At 48.5% G+C, this 13,639-nt stretch overlaps 1 protein-coding gene across 1 annotated transcript in view; it reads left to right on the forward strand.

The window, feature by feature from the left end:
- Nucleotides 1–13,639, forward strand: part of LPCAT2 (lysophosphatidylcholine acyltransferase 2) — a 71,896-nt gene that overhangs the window by 53,924 nt on the left and 4,333 nt on the right. Inside the window, exons 12-13 of the mRNA XM_062176257.1 lie at nucleotides 4,944–5,042; nucleotides 12,042–12,177. Coding sequence (XP_062032241.1) covers nucleotides 4,944–5,042; nucleotides 12,042–12,177 — 235 coding nt within the window. The remainder of the gene's footprint in view (nucleotides 1–4,943; nucleotides 5,043–12,041; nucleotides 12,178–13,639) is intronic.

Below are 13,639 nucleotides of genomic sequence, written 5' to 3' on the forward strand. Positions count from 1 at the left end.
TGATTTTTTTTTTATTGACAGGCAGAGTGGACAGTGAGAGAGAGAGAGAGAAAGAGAGACAGAGAGAAAGGTCTTCCTTTTGCCGTTGGTTCACCCTCCAATGGCCACTGCGGCCAGCGCATCACGCTGATCCGAAGGCAGGAGCCAGGTGCTTCTCCTGGTCTCCCATGGGGTTCAGGGCCCAAGCACTTGGGCCATCCTCCACTGCCTTCCCGGGCCATAGCAGAGAGCTGGCCTGGAAGAGGAGTGACCAGGACAGAATCCGGACTAGAACCCGGTGTGCTGGCGCCGCAGGCGGAGGATTAGCCTATTGAGCCGTGGCGCTGGCCATGCACATAATGTTTAGGAAGCTCCACACACATGTGATTCAGACCTGAGCCAGGCACAGCCCTCACAACCACTCTCCTCGAGGGACTTGGAATTGAACTTGGGGAGGCGGGGGTGCTGCTTAGCCCAGGTGTGGCTGTATGAGCAGGACGCTGCTGCCAGCAATTGCACACCTGTAAAAGTCTCCCTGTTTTACCGTGAGCCCGGGGTGGGGGAGGGTAGCGGAGAGGGGCAGCTGCCAGGACAGACTGAGAAGATGAAGTTGCTAGTTCAACCTTTCTGCAGGACGGCTGTGGAAGGCCGGTGCTGTTCCTCCACACACCGCACCTTTATCAAGGTTAACAGGCATCTCACAGGAGGGCTGCTGGGAGGGGTTTCCCTGGCTCCTCAAACCGAGGGATTCCCTGCTTTAGGCTTCCCTGCCATCAGGCTCGTGAGAGAGCATCCTGAAGTGACCCAGGTTCCCCTCCTGGATTTGTATAACACTTGTGTAAATAACCCCAGTCGCCAGAGTGCAAGAGCGAAAATCCAGTCCAAGCCCTGACTTTGCCAAGTTGCCAAATCTTTGGCACTGTCTAGAATTAGTCGACTAAAAAGTGGTTGAATTTCTTATTTTCATCCAATATTTGATGTTTTCAAGGCACATTTTCAGTATAAAAGGATTTACTTGACAGCTTTTTAAAAAAGATTTACTTATTTATTTTGAAAGAGTTACAGAGAGAGAGAAGGAGAAATGGAGAGAGGTATTCCATCCATTTTGTTCACTCCCCAGATAGCCACAGTGGCCAGCGCTGACTCAGGCCTAAGCCAGGAGCCAGGAGCTTCATCTGGTCTCCCACATTGAGGGGCAGGGGCCCAAGCACAAGGGCCATCCTCTGCTGCTTTTCCCAGGCTGTAGCAGGGAGCTGGATCAGAAGTGGAGCAGCCAGGACTTGAACTGATGTCCATATGGGATGCTGGCATCACAGGCAGTGGCTTAACCCAGTAAGTCTCAATGCCAACCCCACTTGACAGTCTTAAAAATATATCCATTTCTGTATGGAATTGTACTTGTAGCCAAGATGAAGGTCTTTTTTTTTTTTTTTTAAGATTGATTGATTGATTGATTTAAAAGGCAGAGTTACAGCAAGAGAAGGTAAAGAAAAGGAGAGAGGGGCCGGTGCTGTGGCATAGTGGGTAAAGCCCCTGCCTGCAGAGCCAGCATCCCATATGGGTGCCGGTTTGAGTCCCGGCTGCTCCACTTCCGATACAGCTCTCTGCTATGGCCTGGGAAAGCAGTAGAAGATGGCCCAAGTCCTTGGGCCCCTGCACCCACGTGGGGGACTCCAACGAAGCTCCTGACTCCTGGCTTTGGCCTGGCCCAGTCCTGGCCATTGCACCGTATGGGGACTGAACCAAAGAATGGACGATATCTCTCTGTGTCTCTCCCTTTCTCTCTGTAACTCTGCCTTTCAAATAAATAAATAAATCTTTAAAAAAATAAGAAAGAAAAGTAACTTTATCTTGGTATAATCCCCTAAATTCTATAACTTATAAAAGCAGGAGAAAATGTGCTTCGAACAGCAAACCGAAAACAAAATGTGTAAGTCGTCTGAATAGTATTTTTAAGATATATTGAGTATTTTTAAAAGTTTGTTTACATGGTAGCCCCAGTCAGAAATCTCAGTGTTACTGCACGACTACCCATAGTGGGAACTTAAAAGCAGTCTGTGGGGGGCTGGCATTGTGTCCCCGTGGGCTAAGCTGCTGTCCGCCACCCCGGCGTCCCATATTGGAGCACTGGTTTGGGTTCCAGCCGCTCTGCTTCTGGTCCAGCTGCTTGCTAATGCGCCTGGGAAAGCAGCAAAGGATGGCCCAAGTGCTTGGGCCCCTGCACTCATGTGGGACACCCAGATGGAGTTCCTGGCTGCTGGCTTCCGCCTAGTCCAGGCCTGGCTATCACAGCCACTTGGGGAGGGAACCAGTGGATGGAAGATCTCTCTAGATCTCTCTCTCTCTCTCTCTCTCTCTATCAATCTGCCTTTCAATTAAATAAATAAATCTTTTAAAAAATTCTGTGGAGGCTACTGATATTTAATGTGCCTATTGATCCTGTAGAACTTTCAGAATTAATTTTTATGTTTAAGTTTACATTTAATATTATGTTTAATTAAAGTTAATTCAAATTGAATTGAATTTTGCATTTAGTCTCTCCCGTGTTGTTTTTTTAAATAAATTTATTTTTAAAGAAACTCAAGGGCCCAGACTGTCACCTTGTTCTGTGACTCATAATACCATTAACGAACTGTTACATTTCCATTTCTCCATCTGCAAAGTGAGTCATGTTGTTGGACCTGTGTTTCGCATAGGCCTGGGTCATACAGACCACAACTGGAGGTCTCACAGTAAAGAAACAGCCAAGTCAAAGGGAGATTCCCAGTCACACGGACAGGACGATCTCTGGCTGCACCTTCAGTGTCCATGGGTCGTTGCTGGATGCGTGTTTCAGAACTTCTATTCAGGACTTCTACATGGCAGTCGCAGAAGAAATCTGTGTTGAGCAGTTGGGCCATGGTGCAGAAAACTAAACGGTCATGGTACAAGAGAAAATGATGTCCCTTGGCCGGCGCCACAGCTCACTAGGCTAATCCTCTGCCTGCAGCGCTGGTACCCTGGGCTCTAGTCCCGGTTGGGGCACTGGATTCTGTCCCGGTTGCTCCTCTTCCAGGCCAGCTCTCTGCTGTGGCCTGGGAAGGCAGTGGAGGATGGCCCAAGTGCTTAGGTGCCTGCACCCATGTGGAAGACCAGGAAGAAGCACCTGGCTCCTGGCTTCAGATCAGCGCAGCGCCGGCCGTTGCGGCCATTTGGGGAGTGAGCCAACAGGAGGAAGGCCTTTCTCTCTGTTTCTCTCTCTCACTGTCTAACTCTGCCTGTCAAAAAAAAAAAAAAAAAAAAGAAAGAAAGAAAATGATGTCCCTTAAAACACTGCCTTTTCTGAAACGGCTGGGGCAGTGCAATGTAGCTATTGATTGTAGTGATTACGCTGGCGTATACAGTTGTCAAAACACTGCAAACTGTGCACTTGAAATGGATGCATTCAGTTGAATGCAAGTGGTAATAAAGCTGATGAAAGAAAAGATGAAAAATATTCTATTATGGGCTGGCCTCCAGGCAGAAACCGAAGTCAGGCGACCTTTCTTGTCTCCAAAGCAAACCCTGCACCTGGGGGAATCCTGAGAGCCTTGGAAGTGAGGTGAAGCCACGACTCCACTTGGCTCCTGCCCTGCAGTTAGGGCGGGGGATACAGTGAACGTGACCCTTCACATTCCGGCTCATGGCTGCTTTGAGAGGCTGATATGCTTGGAAAAACCGCCCACCACTGAGAGGCTCCGCAGCCGTGGGCTCCCTGCGAGGAATGCTCACCTCCGCGTTCCAGAGCGAGGATTCTGCGGGCCCAGAGCGCTGCACGCGGGCGTTTGGGTTTTGGGTTTCTGAGCGCCTGTGTGCGTGCTGGGCACTCTGAATCCCACGCTGCCGCACACAGACAGCAGCCCTGGCTGGAAGGGCCTCTCGGGGACCAGAGTGGAGATCCGTAGTCACAGCAGAAGAGCGCACTCGGTGACGTCAGCTGTTGTGTGTCGGTCTGTCAAGGACTGCAGTGGCATTGTTGGTGTTGGTTCATGGTTTAGCTGGGAAGGTATCACTTGAAGATGTGGCTGCTGAGACGATCCTACAACCTGGGCTGATGATGCAGTACCTGTTTATAGTTCTCTCCCTCCCTCCCCGTCTCCATCCTTTTTTCCCCTTTCTCCTCTTCTCCTCCTCTCCTTTCCTTAGCTCTCTCTGTTCTCTCTTGCTTCAGTCTGCCCTGGCTCTCTGCCTTGTGCCTCCCTCCCTTCTCTTTCTTGAGCTCTCTGTCCGCATTTTCATCCTCCCAGTGTTCCTGTCTAGGTGAGCAGTTCACGTGTAGGGAAGACTGTGTCCCAAGCCCTTCCGTCTGCTGTCCGGGTGCAGTGCCTCCTTAGTGTGTTCCCGCTGCTTACGTTTCCTTTCCACAGGCTTCCAAGCGTGAGGTCTTCTGGGGCCTGGGATCCCAGGTTTGCTTTCCACTGGCTTCCAAGTGTGAGGTCTTCTGGGGCCTGGGATCCCAGGTTTGCCTCGTTGCTCCTGGCTTTACTGCAGATTGAGCCTGGAAGAATTTGGCTGTGATCATGCCTTTCCCTCCCATTTCCTACATGCACAGCGTCGCTTGGTGACCCTTTAGGACCCTCAAGGACCCTCTGGTGTTGGCCCTGTGGCAGGACCCTCTCTAATGCTTCAGGCCCAGTGCAGATGAAAGTCCTGGATCCTGCCTCCCAGAGGGGCTACCATCAAGGCAGGAGCCCACCCTGGGTGCCTTGGGGCCACTCTAAATGGCTTCAGTGATAAATGTTTGTATTTATTGTGCAACAGAAAATGCATTCTCGTTATATCGCCTTCTGAATCGAAAACAGGTGGGCCACTTGCTCGCTGTTCCGTCTCGGCGGGAGGCTTTCTCCCAGCAGGTTCAGTGCATAAGGCCCAGCTGCACCCGAGCCTCGCCCTGGGGTGTGATGACCAGTAGCTCCTCCCGACTGACGCCTCCCATCCTTCCACAGAACAACGACGGTAGCATCGACTTCCGCGAGTATGTGATCGGCCTGGCTGTCTTGTGCAACCCTGCCAACACGGAGGAGATCATTCAGGTGGCATTCAAGGTACTGGCAGCCCCACTGCAAGCATCTCGGGTTGACTCTGAAGCGCGTTATTCGGAAACCAGTGAATCTCTCAGACAAGTCTATGGATGTGCTGTGACAGATACAGGGGCGTAATTCAATCAAAGCTGTTGCTACTGAGAAAGAAAAAAACACACACATCCGTTTAAGCAAAAAGTCTTTGAAAGCGGCCTGGTTAACAGATCGAAGAGCAGCGATTTTGGCAAATTAACTTAAAATGGTATTTCTTTTTAGCTTTCCCAGTTTGAAGCCACATAGCACGGTTGATTAAAACAACCACCACCTGTCATTGTTCTCCCTGACCTACTATCTGGAAAGTTCTAACCTATCCTTGTTTTCTCATTCTGTGTGCCAACATTTCAAGGGGTATTTTCCTAGTGGAAGTTGTTCACCTAGTGAACACCACCACAAATGTCCCGTGCTCCAGCCCTGGGACTCTCCCTGCAGTGTCACACTTGGGAGGGCCTCAAAAAGTTCATAGAAAAACGAAATTAAAAGAGGACACACATTTCCTTGACCTTTTTGAAGTTCTCGCCTGCATTTTCAGAGCAACCCAGGATCCAAGTTGGGAGCAAATGAGGCCAATCCACGCACACAGGTGCAAAAGGAGAGGGAGAATGTATTTCCCAGAGGGAATTTTCAGTTCTGAGTGTGAAAGTGCTTCAGCTCATTTTTAAATACGATGCTCCCTAGGGATTCTGTGCCTGCATGAGCAGCTCCCAAGCAGAACCGAGGTTTTTGTTGTTTTTTTGGGGGGACAAGCAGAGTGGACAGTGAGAGAGAAAGAGAGACAGAGAGAAAGGTCTTCCTTCCATTAGTTCACTCTCCAATGGCCACTGCAGCCGGCGCACCGTGCTGATCCGAAGCCAGGAGCCAGGTGCTTCTCCTGATCTCCCATGCAGGTGCAGGGCCCAAGGACTTGGGCCATCCTCCACTGCACTCCCGGGCCACAGCAGGGAGTTGGACGGACAGGAAGAGGAGCGACCGGGACTAGAACCCGGTGTGCCGGCGCCACAGGCGGAGGATTAGCCTAGTGAGCCGCGGCGCCGGCCTAACACCGAGTCTTGATCTCCCTGCTTGTCTTGCTCTGCTGTGCGTCTGATTTCTGTCGAGCGCCGAGTCTCTTGCCCCCAGCCACCCCGAGAGCCAAGGATCATCTCTGTTTCCCTCTCCCACCCTCCTCTTCCCGACTCTGGAGAAGGTTATCCCACTGTGACCCCAGCACGTGCTTTCCCCTGTTATTACAAAGACTCTCTTCCCCAGTGTCCTTTCTCATGTCTTAGCGGTCCCCAGGGATAGCCCCAGGAATTCTCACGTGTTCCATCTCTATAAAAGGGTCCCTTTCTTATTTCTGATTGCTGTAAACTGAGTTAACTGCTGGGCCTAGAAAGAACCCAAGAGGTTGATGCTTAGCAGATGGTCACAAGGCAAGGGCCAGAACTTTTACCAAGGCTGAAAACTTTCAGCTTTCATAGACTCACTCATCATAAAGCCAAAAATTACACACATAGCTAACTCATTCCAATCCAGATATTTCTGTCGCTGCTTTGGGATCCTATGTGTAATTATAAGCTTACTTCGAGAAACGGTCACTTTGGGGTTACCAATGAAAGACCTGATAGAAAGTTTCTCCCTTCATCACAGTAATTACTGTTTTCAGAGAAGTCCTGAGATTTTTTATCTGGCCTAGACCTTGGTTTGGGGATGGAAGAGGGAAGGAGGACTTAAGCCTATAATTAGCTCTGTTTTCGGTAAGGCAAGGGCCAGGCTTCATATTACTTTTTGACCCCTCCTTTCAGGTGTTTTACGTTTTAAATATTTTTCCATACTTTTGTTTTTCATTTAACAGAGGCCTTTTCCAATAGCATCCTTTTCAGAGCCTTTTATCTGGGTAGCACTTCCTCTTTTTTTTTTTTGACAGCTAGAGATATAGACAGAGAGAGAGAAAGGTCTTCCTTCCGTTGGTTCACCCCCCAAATGGCCGCTACAGCCAGCGTTGCGCCGATCTGAAGCCAGGAGCCAGGTGCTTCCTCCTGGTCTTCCACACAGGTGCAGGCACCCAAGTACTTGGGCCATCCTCCACTGCCCTCTCGGGCCACAGCAGAGAGCTGGACTGGAAGAGGAGCAGCCGGGACAGAATCCAGCGCCCCAATCGGGACTAGAACCCGGTGCCGGCGCCACAAGCGGAGGATTAACCCAGTGAGCCCCAGTGCTGGCCCAGGACTTCCTCTTTTATCTCATTTCTGCCTTTTAGAGGTGGACTATTAGAGTTGCGAGCCATAGGGCCAACTCTGGTCAACTGATAGCAAAGTGGAATTGGTTGTGAGGCTGGGCGGGAGGCTCAAGGGGAGACTGGGACCCCAGGCAGCTCCAGGGGGCCTGGCTGCAGGAGCTGCCCTGTATCTCCCCTCGGGCCCCACCGTCAGCATGAGCAAACTCTGACTGTGTTCACAATTCAGCTCCCAGGGTCAGTCCACACGTCCTGGGCCGTGCACTTGATGGGGAAGGCAGGGTGTTTTGATCGAGAGTCCCACGGTGTTCTGTGCAGTGAGGAGATACTATCCCCTGGAGGAGAGGGGGTGTTGGACTTTGTGCCAGAGCCCAGATGGTGAGGTTTTCCTCCGAACCGGGAGCTCTGTAGGCGGGGGACTGTTGGAGTGATGAGGAAGTGGGGGAGACTGGGGAGTCTGGTGAGAGGGGCAGAGGAAAGAGGAGATGAAAGCCTGCAGGACGGGCCAGGCGGCAGGAGCTCATACAGAAGGGAGAGCCACCGAAGCCCCAGACGCAGCCCCGAAGGTGCGACGGGGCCCTGGCTGCCACATACAGAGGCCGGGCCTGCGCTGTCAGCTGGCTTCCGGCTGCCTGGGACTGTTTACCGAGGTCGTCAGGATCCAGCACACCGTTTTCCTTCTTGTCGGCCTGCTCTGGCGTTTCATTCCGTTGCCCGTTATCGTCGTCAGAATCTCCTTGTCTTTCCTGAAAACCCTCCCTTGGCTTCCAAGATGCATGCTGTGTTTTCCTGCGGCTCCTGTCTTCTGCCGGTTCCTCGCTCCCGTCCTGTCCCACTCTCGCTGTTCCCAGGGCTTCGCCTTCCTTGGTACATTCTTTACTGATGAGCTCAAACACACGCACAGCTTCCATTCTTACCAGCGTCTTATCTCGGGCCTCACCAGCCTCCCAAACGGATACCTGAATCCCTTCCTGCTGGCACCTGTCACTCAGATTAACCCATCCAAGTCCAGATCATGATCTCATTCTGTTTTCCCATTCTTGGTTAACATACCCGGCTTTCCCCCACTCGTCCAAGCTAGAGAACCCCGGTGTCATCGGCTTCTTCCTTTCCATCACTTTGTTTCCTCTTATGTAAGTCCTATCTTGGCTCGCTTATAAATTCTGCAACGTTTTGTCCTTCCTGCTTCTCTACTCCAGACTCTTAACTAATTTTCCTGCCTTTCATCTTATCAACCTCCTCCCCCAAACCTGCTCCTCAACACTGCTTCAGAGAATTCCCCTGACTTCATGTATGATCACACTACCCCCGCATTATCTTACAGGACTAAGTGAGGCATTGTATGAGAGACTTTAAGGAGTCCGTGGTGTATATGATGGAAAAACTATGCATGGATGTTAAAAAGTTCCTATGCCAAAATGAACTGTTTTAAAAAAAAAACAAAACAAAACCATGAAACTAGACACTCCCTAGGGGAAGAAGAACGGACATCTTTTATTACTCTTATCCTTTTTTAATTTGAAAGGCAGAGGGAGAGAGAGAAAGAGGGAGAGACAGCACTCCCATCTGCTGGTCTATGCCCCAAACACAACAGCCAGGGCCAGGAGTGGACTCGGGCTGGGCTGGGACTGAAGCCAGGAGCCAGGAACACAGCCCAGGTCTCGCCCATGGGTGGCAGGAACCCAGTTACTTAAGCCAGCATTGATGCCCACTATGGTCTGTGTTGGCTGGGAGCTAAAGTCAGCAACTGAACCTAAGCACCCAGGTGTGGGAAGCAGCATCTTACTTGTTAAGCTAAGTGCCCAACCCGGAGCTTATTTTTCCTTCCATTTTTCCATGAGTTTTCTGAGATACCCTTGTGTCTCTCCCATGGTCTGATAGCTGCTTGTCCCTTACTGTCCTAACTTGGACCCAGGCAATCACCTGCCACTCCTGCCACTGACTCGAATGCCAGCCTCTCCGACCTCACAGGTAGGATTCCTCACTCTGCTCTCATGTGCCTGCATACTTATTATTGTTAAAGCCCCTATTTTATTTTAATTTTTATTTAAGTTATATAAGGTTCATATATTTCATATATACAGACTTGGAACACAGTGGCACTTCCTCCCCTCCCTCCTGTTCATGCTCCAAGCCTTCCTCTCCCTCCCTCTTGCTTTCCCACTCTTAACTTTTACCAAATCTGTTTTCAATATATTAATGATTGCATAGTTACCCTTGAAGAATCTTAAGTCTACCTTCTCAGCTATTGTATTTTTTAACCTTGTATTTAATGAATATAAGTTTCATGAGTATATCTTTAGGAATATAGTTATTCTTCCCACCATACCCACCCTCCCACCTCCACACCCTCGCCATCTCCTCCTCCCTCTCCCATTCTCAGTCCCATTCTCCATTAAGATTCGTTTTCAATTAACTTTATACACGGAAGACCAACTCTATACTAAGTAAAGATTACAAATATTTGCACACCTGCACACACAAAGTATAAAAACTATTTGGCCGGTGCCGTGGTTCTAGTCCTGGTCGGGGTGCTGGATTCTGTCCCGGTTGCCCCTCTTCCAGGCCAGCTCTCTGCTATGGCCCGGGAGGGCAGTGGAGGATGGCCCAAGTCCTTGGGTCCTGCACCCCCATGGGAGACCAGGAGAAGCACCTGGCTCCTGGCTTTGGATCAGCGCGATGTGCCGGCAGCAGCGCGCCGGCCGCGGTGGCCATTGGAGGGTGAACCAACGGCAAAAAGGAAGACCTTTCTCTCTGTCTCTTTCTCTCACTGTCCACTCTGCCTGTAAAAAAAAAAAAACCTATTTGAGAGCAAATTTTACAGTTAAATCTCTTTTTTTTTTTTTTTTTGACAGGCAGAGTGGATAGTGAGAGAGAGAGAAAGGGGTCTTCCTTTTTGCCGTTGGTTCACCCTCCAATGGCCGCTGCGGCCAGCGCATCTCGCTGATCCGAAGCCAGGAGCCAGGTGCCTCTCCTGGTCTCCCATGCGGGTGCAGGGCCCAAGCACTTGGGCCATCCTCCACTGCCTTCCTGGGCCATAGCAGAGAGCTGGCCTGGAAAAGGGGCAACCGGGATAGAATCCGGCACCCTGACCGGGACTAGAACCCGGTGTGCCGGCGCCGCAAGGCGGAGGATTAGCCTGTTAAGCCACGGCGCCGGCCAAATTTTACAGTTAAATCTCTTAATACAACTCATTTAGGACAGAAGTTCTGCATGGGAAGTAAGTGCACAGTGACTCCTGCTGTTAATTTAACTATTAGCACTCTTATGTATGACGTCAGTGATCACCTGAGGTTCTTGACACGAACTACGCAGGCTATGGAAGTGTTTTGAGTCCACGGTCTCTGTCAGTATTTAGGCAAGGCCATAAGCAAAGTGGAAGTTCTCTCCTCTCTTCAGAGAAAAGTACACCCACCCTTCTTTGATGGCCTCTTCTTGCTACTGGGGTCTCACGGAGATGCTTCATATGTAGGATTTTTTTTCTCCACAGTATCTTGGCTTTCCATACCTGAAATGTTCCCATGGGCTCTTCAGCCAGACCAGAATGCCTTAATGGCTGATTCAGAGGTCAGAGTGCTTTTAAAGGATTGCTATTCTATGAGTCTGCTGTGTGGACTGCTTCCCATCTTGGAACATTATCTCCTTTTTATTTCTATCTATTATTATTACCAGACACTTGATCATATTTATATGATTCCTTTAACACTTAATCCTATCTGCATGATCACTTTAACATTTAATATGATCACTTTAACACTTAAGGTGGCATTTTTACCGCCCAGCTGAATGGAATTGGGGTCCCCTGGGACGTTTTTAAACTATACACTTAGTAGTAAGTCCGTAGAAACATATGCAGAATTATGCAATTTTACAATTACAAGCTTCCTCCTCCTTCTCTTATTCCCACTCTTATTTTTAACCAAGATCTATTTTTCACTTGACTTTATACAATATGATTAATTCTATGTTAGGTAACGAGTTCAACCAATGGTATTAAGAAAGAAATAATAATAATAATAAAACTGTTCCTCATCAGACAGGACGAGGGCTGTTCAAGTCATTGCTTTTCAAAATGTCAATTTCACTTTTACATGTTTCCTTTTAGGTGCTCTGTTAGTTATTACAGATCAGGGAGAACATATGGCATTTGTCCCTTTGGGACTGAAAGCCCCTATTTTAATTATGTCTCTTTCCAACACTAAAATTTCAGTGTGATAAGAGTAGCAGAAACCCAAATTTCTTTGACTGTATACCCCCAGCCTCAGGCATAGCAAATGTTTGAATTATTGGGGCCGGTGCTGTGGGTTAGTGGGCTAAGCCTCTGCCTGCTGCACCAGCATCCCATATGGGTGCCTGTTTGTGTCCCAGCTGCTCCTCTTCTGATCCAGCTCTCTGCTATGGATTGGGAAAGCAGTAGAAGATGGTCCAAGTCCTTGGGCCCCTGCACCCACGTGGGAGACCCAGAAGAAGCTCCTGGCTCCTGACTTCAGGTTGGCCCAGCTCTGGCCATTGCGGCCATTTGGGGAATGAACCAGCAGATGGAAGATCTCTCTCTCTCTCTCTCTCTCTCTCTCTCTCTGTATGTGTGTCTCTGTCTCTTCCTCTCTCTGTCTGTAACTCTACCTCTCAAATAAATAAATAAATAAAATCTTAAACAAATTCGAATTATTAAAGAGTTTTTTTCCCCCTAAGAATATCCCAGATCATTGTTGCCCCAAGGAGGCTAATTATATGTGTGTTTTATCCAACAGCTCTTTGATGTTGATGAAGATGGCTACATAACAGAGGAAGAATTTTCCACCATTCTCCAGGCTTCTCTTGGAGTGCCTGACCTGGATGTTTCTGGTCTCTTCAAGGAAATTGCCCATGGGGATTCTATTTCCTATGGTGAGTAGGCAACTTGACCTTGAATCAGTCTACAAGGAATGTGGCTTGACTCTCCTAGAAAATAGTTCTTTTCCTTGACTAAATAGAAGAAGTAGTGTAAATGATCCTAACAACAGTAGTGTAATAGTACTAGTACATGAAGCCAATATGAAGGACTTATTTGCTGGGTACTCTTCTGAACATGTTAACAATATTAACTCATTTATTCTGCACAACAAGCCTATTTAATCAGTGTTCTTAATTATTCTTATTTTACTGAGATACAGAGAACTTAAACAACTTCCTAAGACCATCCAGCTAAAGAATATCAGAGTCAGGTTCAAATCCAAGACAGTTGGGTTGAGAGTCTAAACCTCAGTGCATCTCATGTCTGCTGGTTCCTCTGTGAGGGCCTTTTTCTTCCTGTTCTCCATGTAGCCAGGCACATCTGGGCAGGTGGAACAAGCCGGGTTGTAGCACCAGTTGAGAAACATGAACCAAGGTCCCCACAGTAATAACTGCTAGCCCATCTATTAATGTGTACTGTTAGTGGCCTATGTTAGTGTCCACACTCATGGTCTCCTGCCGTCTTGGTAGCAAGCCCTGTGTGATAGGGACAATCATGGATGGAGCCCTCCTGCAGAGTGGCAGGGCCTCCCAGCCGTGACCGTCCTCTCTTCTCATAGCTGGAACCCACATGGTAAAGCAGTATTGCACAGCACTGAAGGCTGGCGGATTGGTGTCCCTGTGTTTCACGGAGCAGCCATTAGAAACACATCTCCGTGGAGAGGCCTAGGTAATTGTTTCCTGCCGTAGCTTTGATGTGGTCCTAGACATCAGGCTGGCTTATCTTCCCCAGTCTTTCCCCCAGGCTGGAGAGGGATTCCTCTTTAATTACTTTTTCCTTATGGTGTTCAAAGAGTTTGAGCATGTTGACTTTCCTGGGACAGAGAAAGTAGATCACATATTTCTCTTACTCTATGTTTTTAATTACTATCGTCTTGGCTGCCCTCTATTCTGTCTTAGGTAATTGAGTGCCTAGGGCCCTCATCTATTGAGTTTATCTTTAAAAAAAAAAATAGAAAGGATCAAATGGGGAACTACTCATGCATATACCAGGATCAAACTTGCAGGTCTTGAACCCATGTGTACTAATTCTTCTCTAACCATTTCCTTTCATAAGTGAGAGTTCTGTTACTCTGAACTATCACATTTTGAAAAACTATTTGTAACAACTGTTTTAATGGAAACTAATGCTAAAAATGATTGGTAGGTAGCCATAATTTCACCTGTTAACGTAAGTAATTTTTAGTGATCCCTCCTTTGTTTTTGAGCTCAATCCTTTTCTTTATAGCACAGACTGTCTCCCCTTCCTCAACATTGTACACCTTCGCTTTATTTATTTGTTTTTTTTTTTGCAGGAATGTTGAAGTGTAATTGCATTTTAAAAACATATGCTCTGACATGTGTCATGACTATGACT

The sequence above is a fragment of the Lepus europaeus genome, chromosome 19, assembly GCF_033115175.1.
Source record: "Lepus europaeus isolate LE1 chromosome 19, mLepTim1.pri, whole genome shotgun sequence".
NCBI lineage: Eukaryota > Metazoa > Chordata > Mammalia > Lagomorpha > Leporidae > Lepus > Lepus europaeus.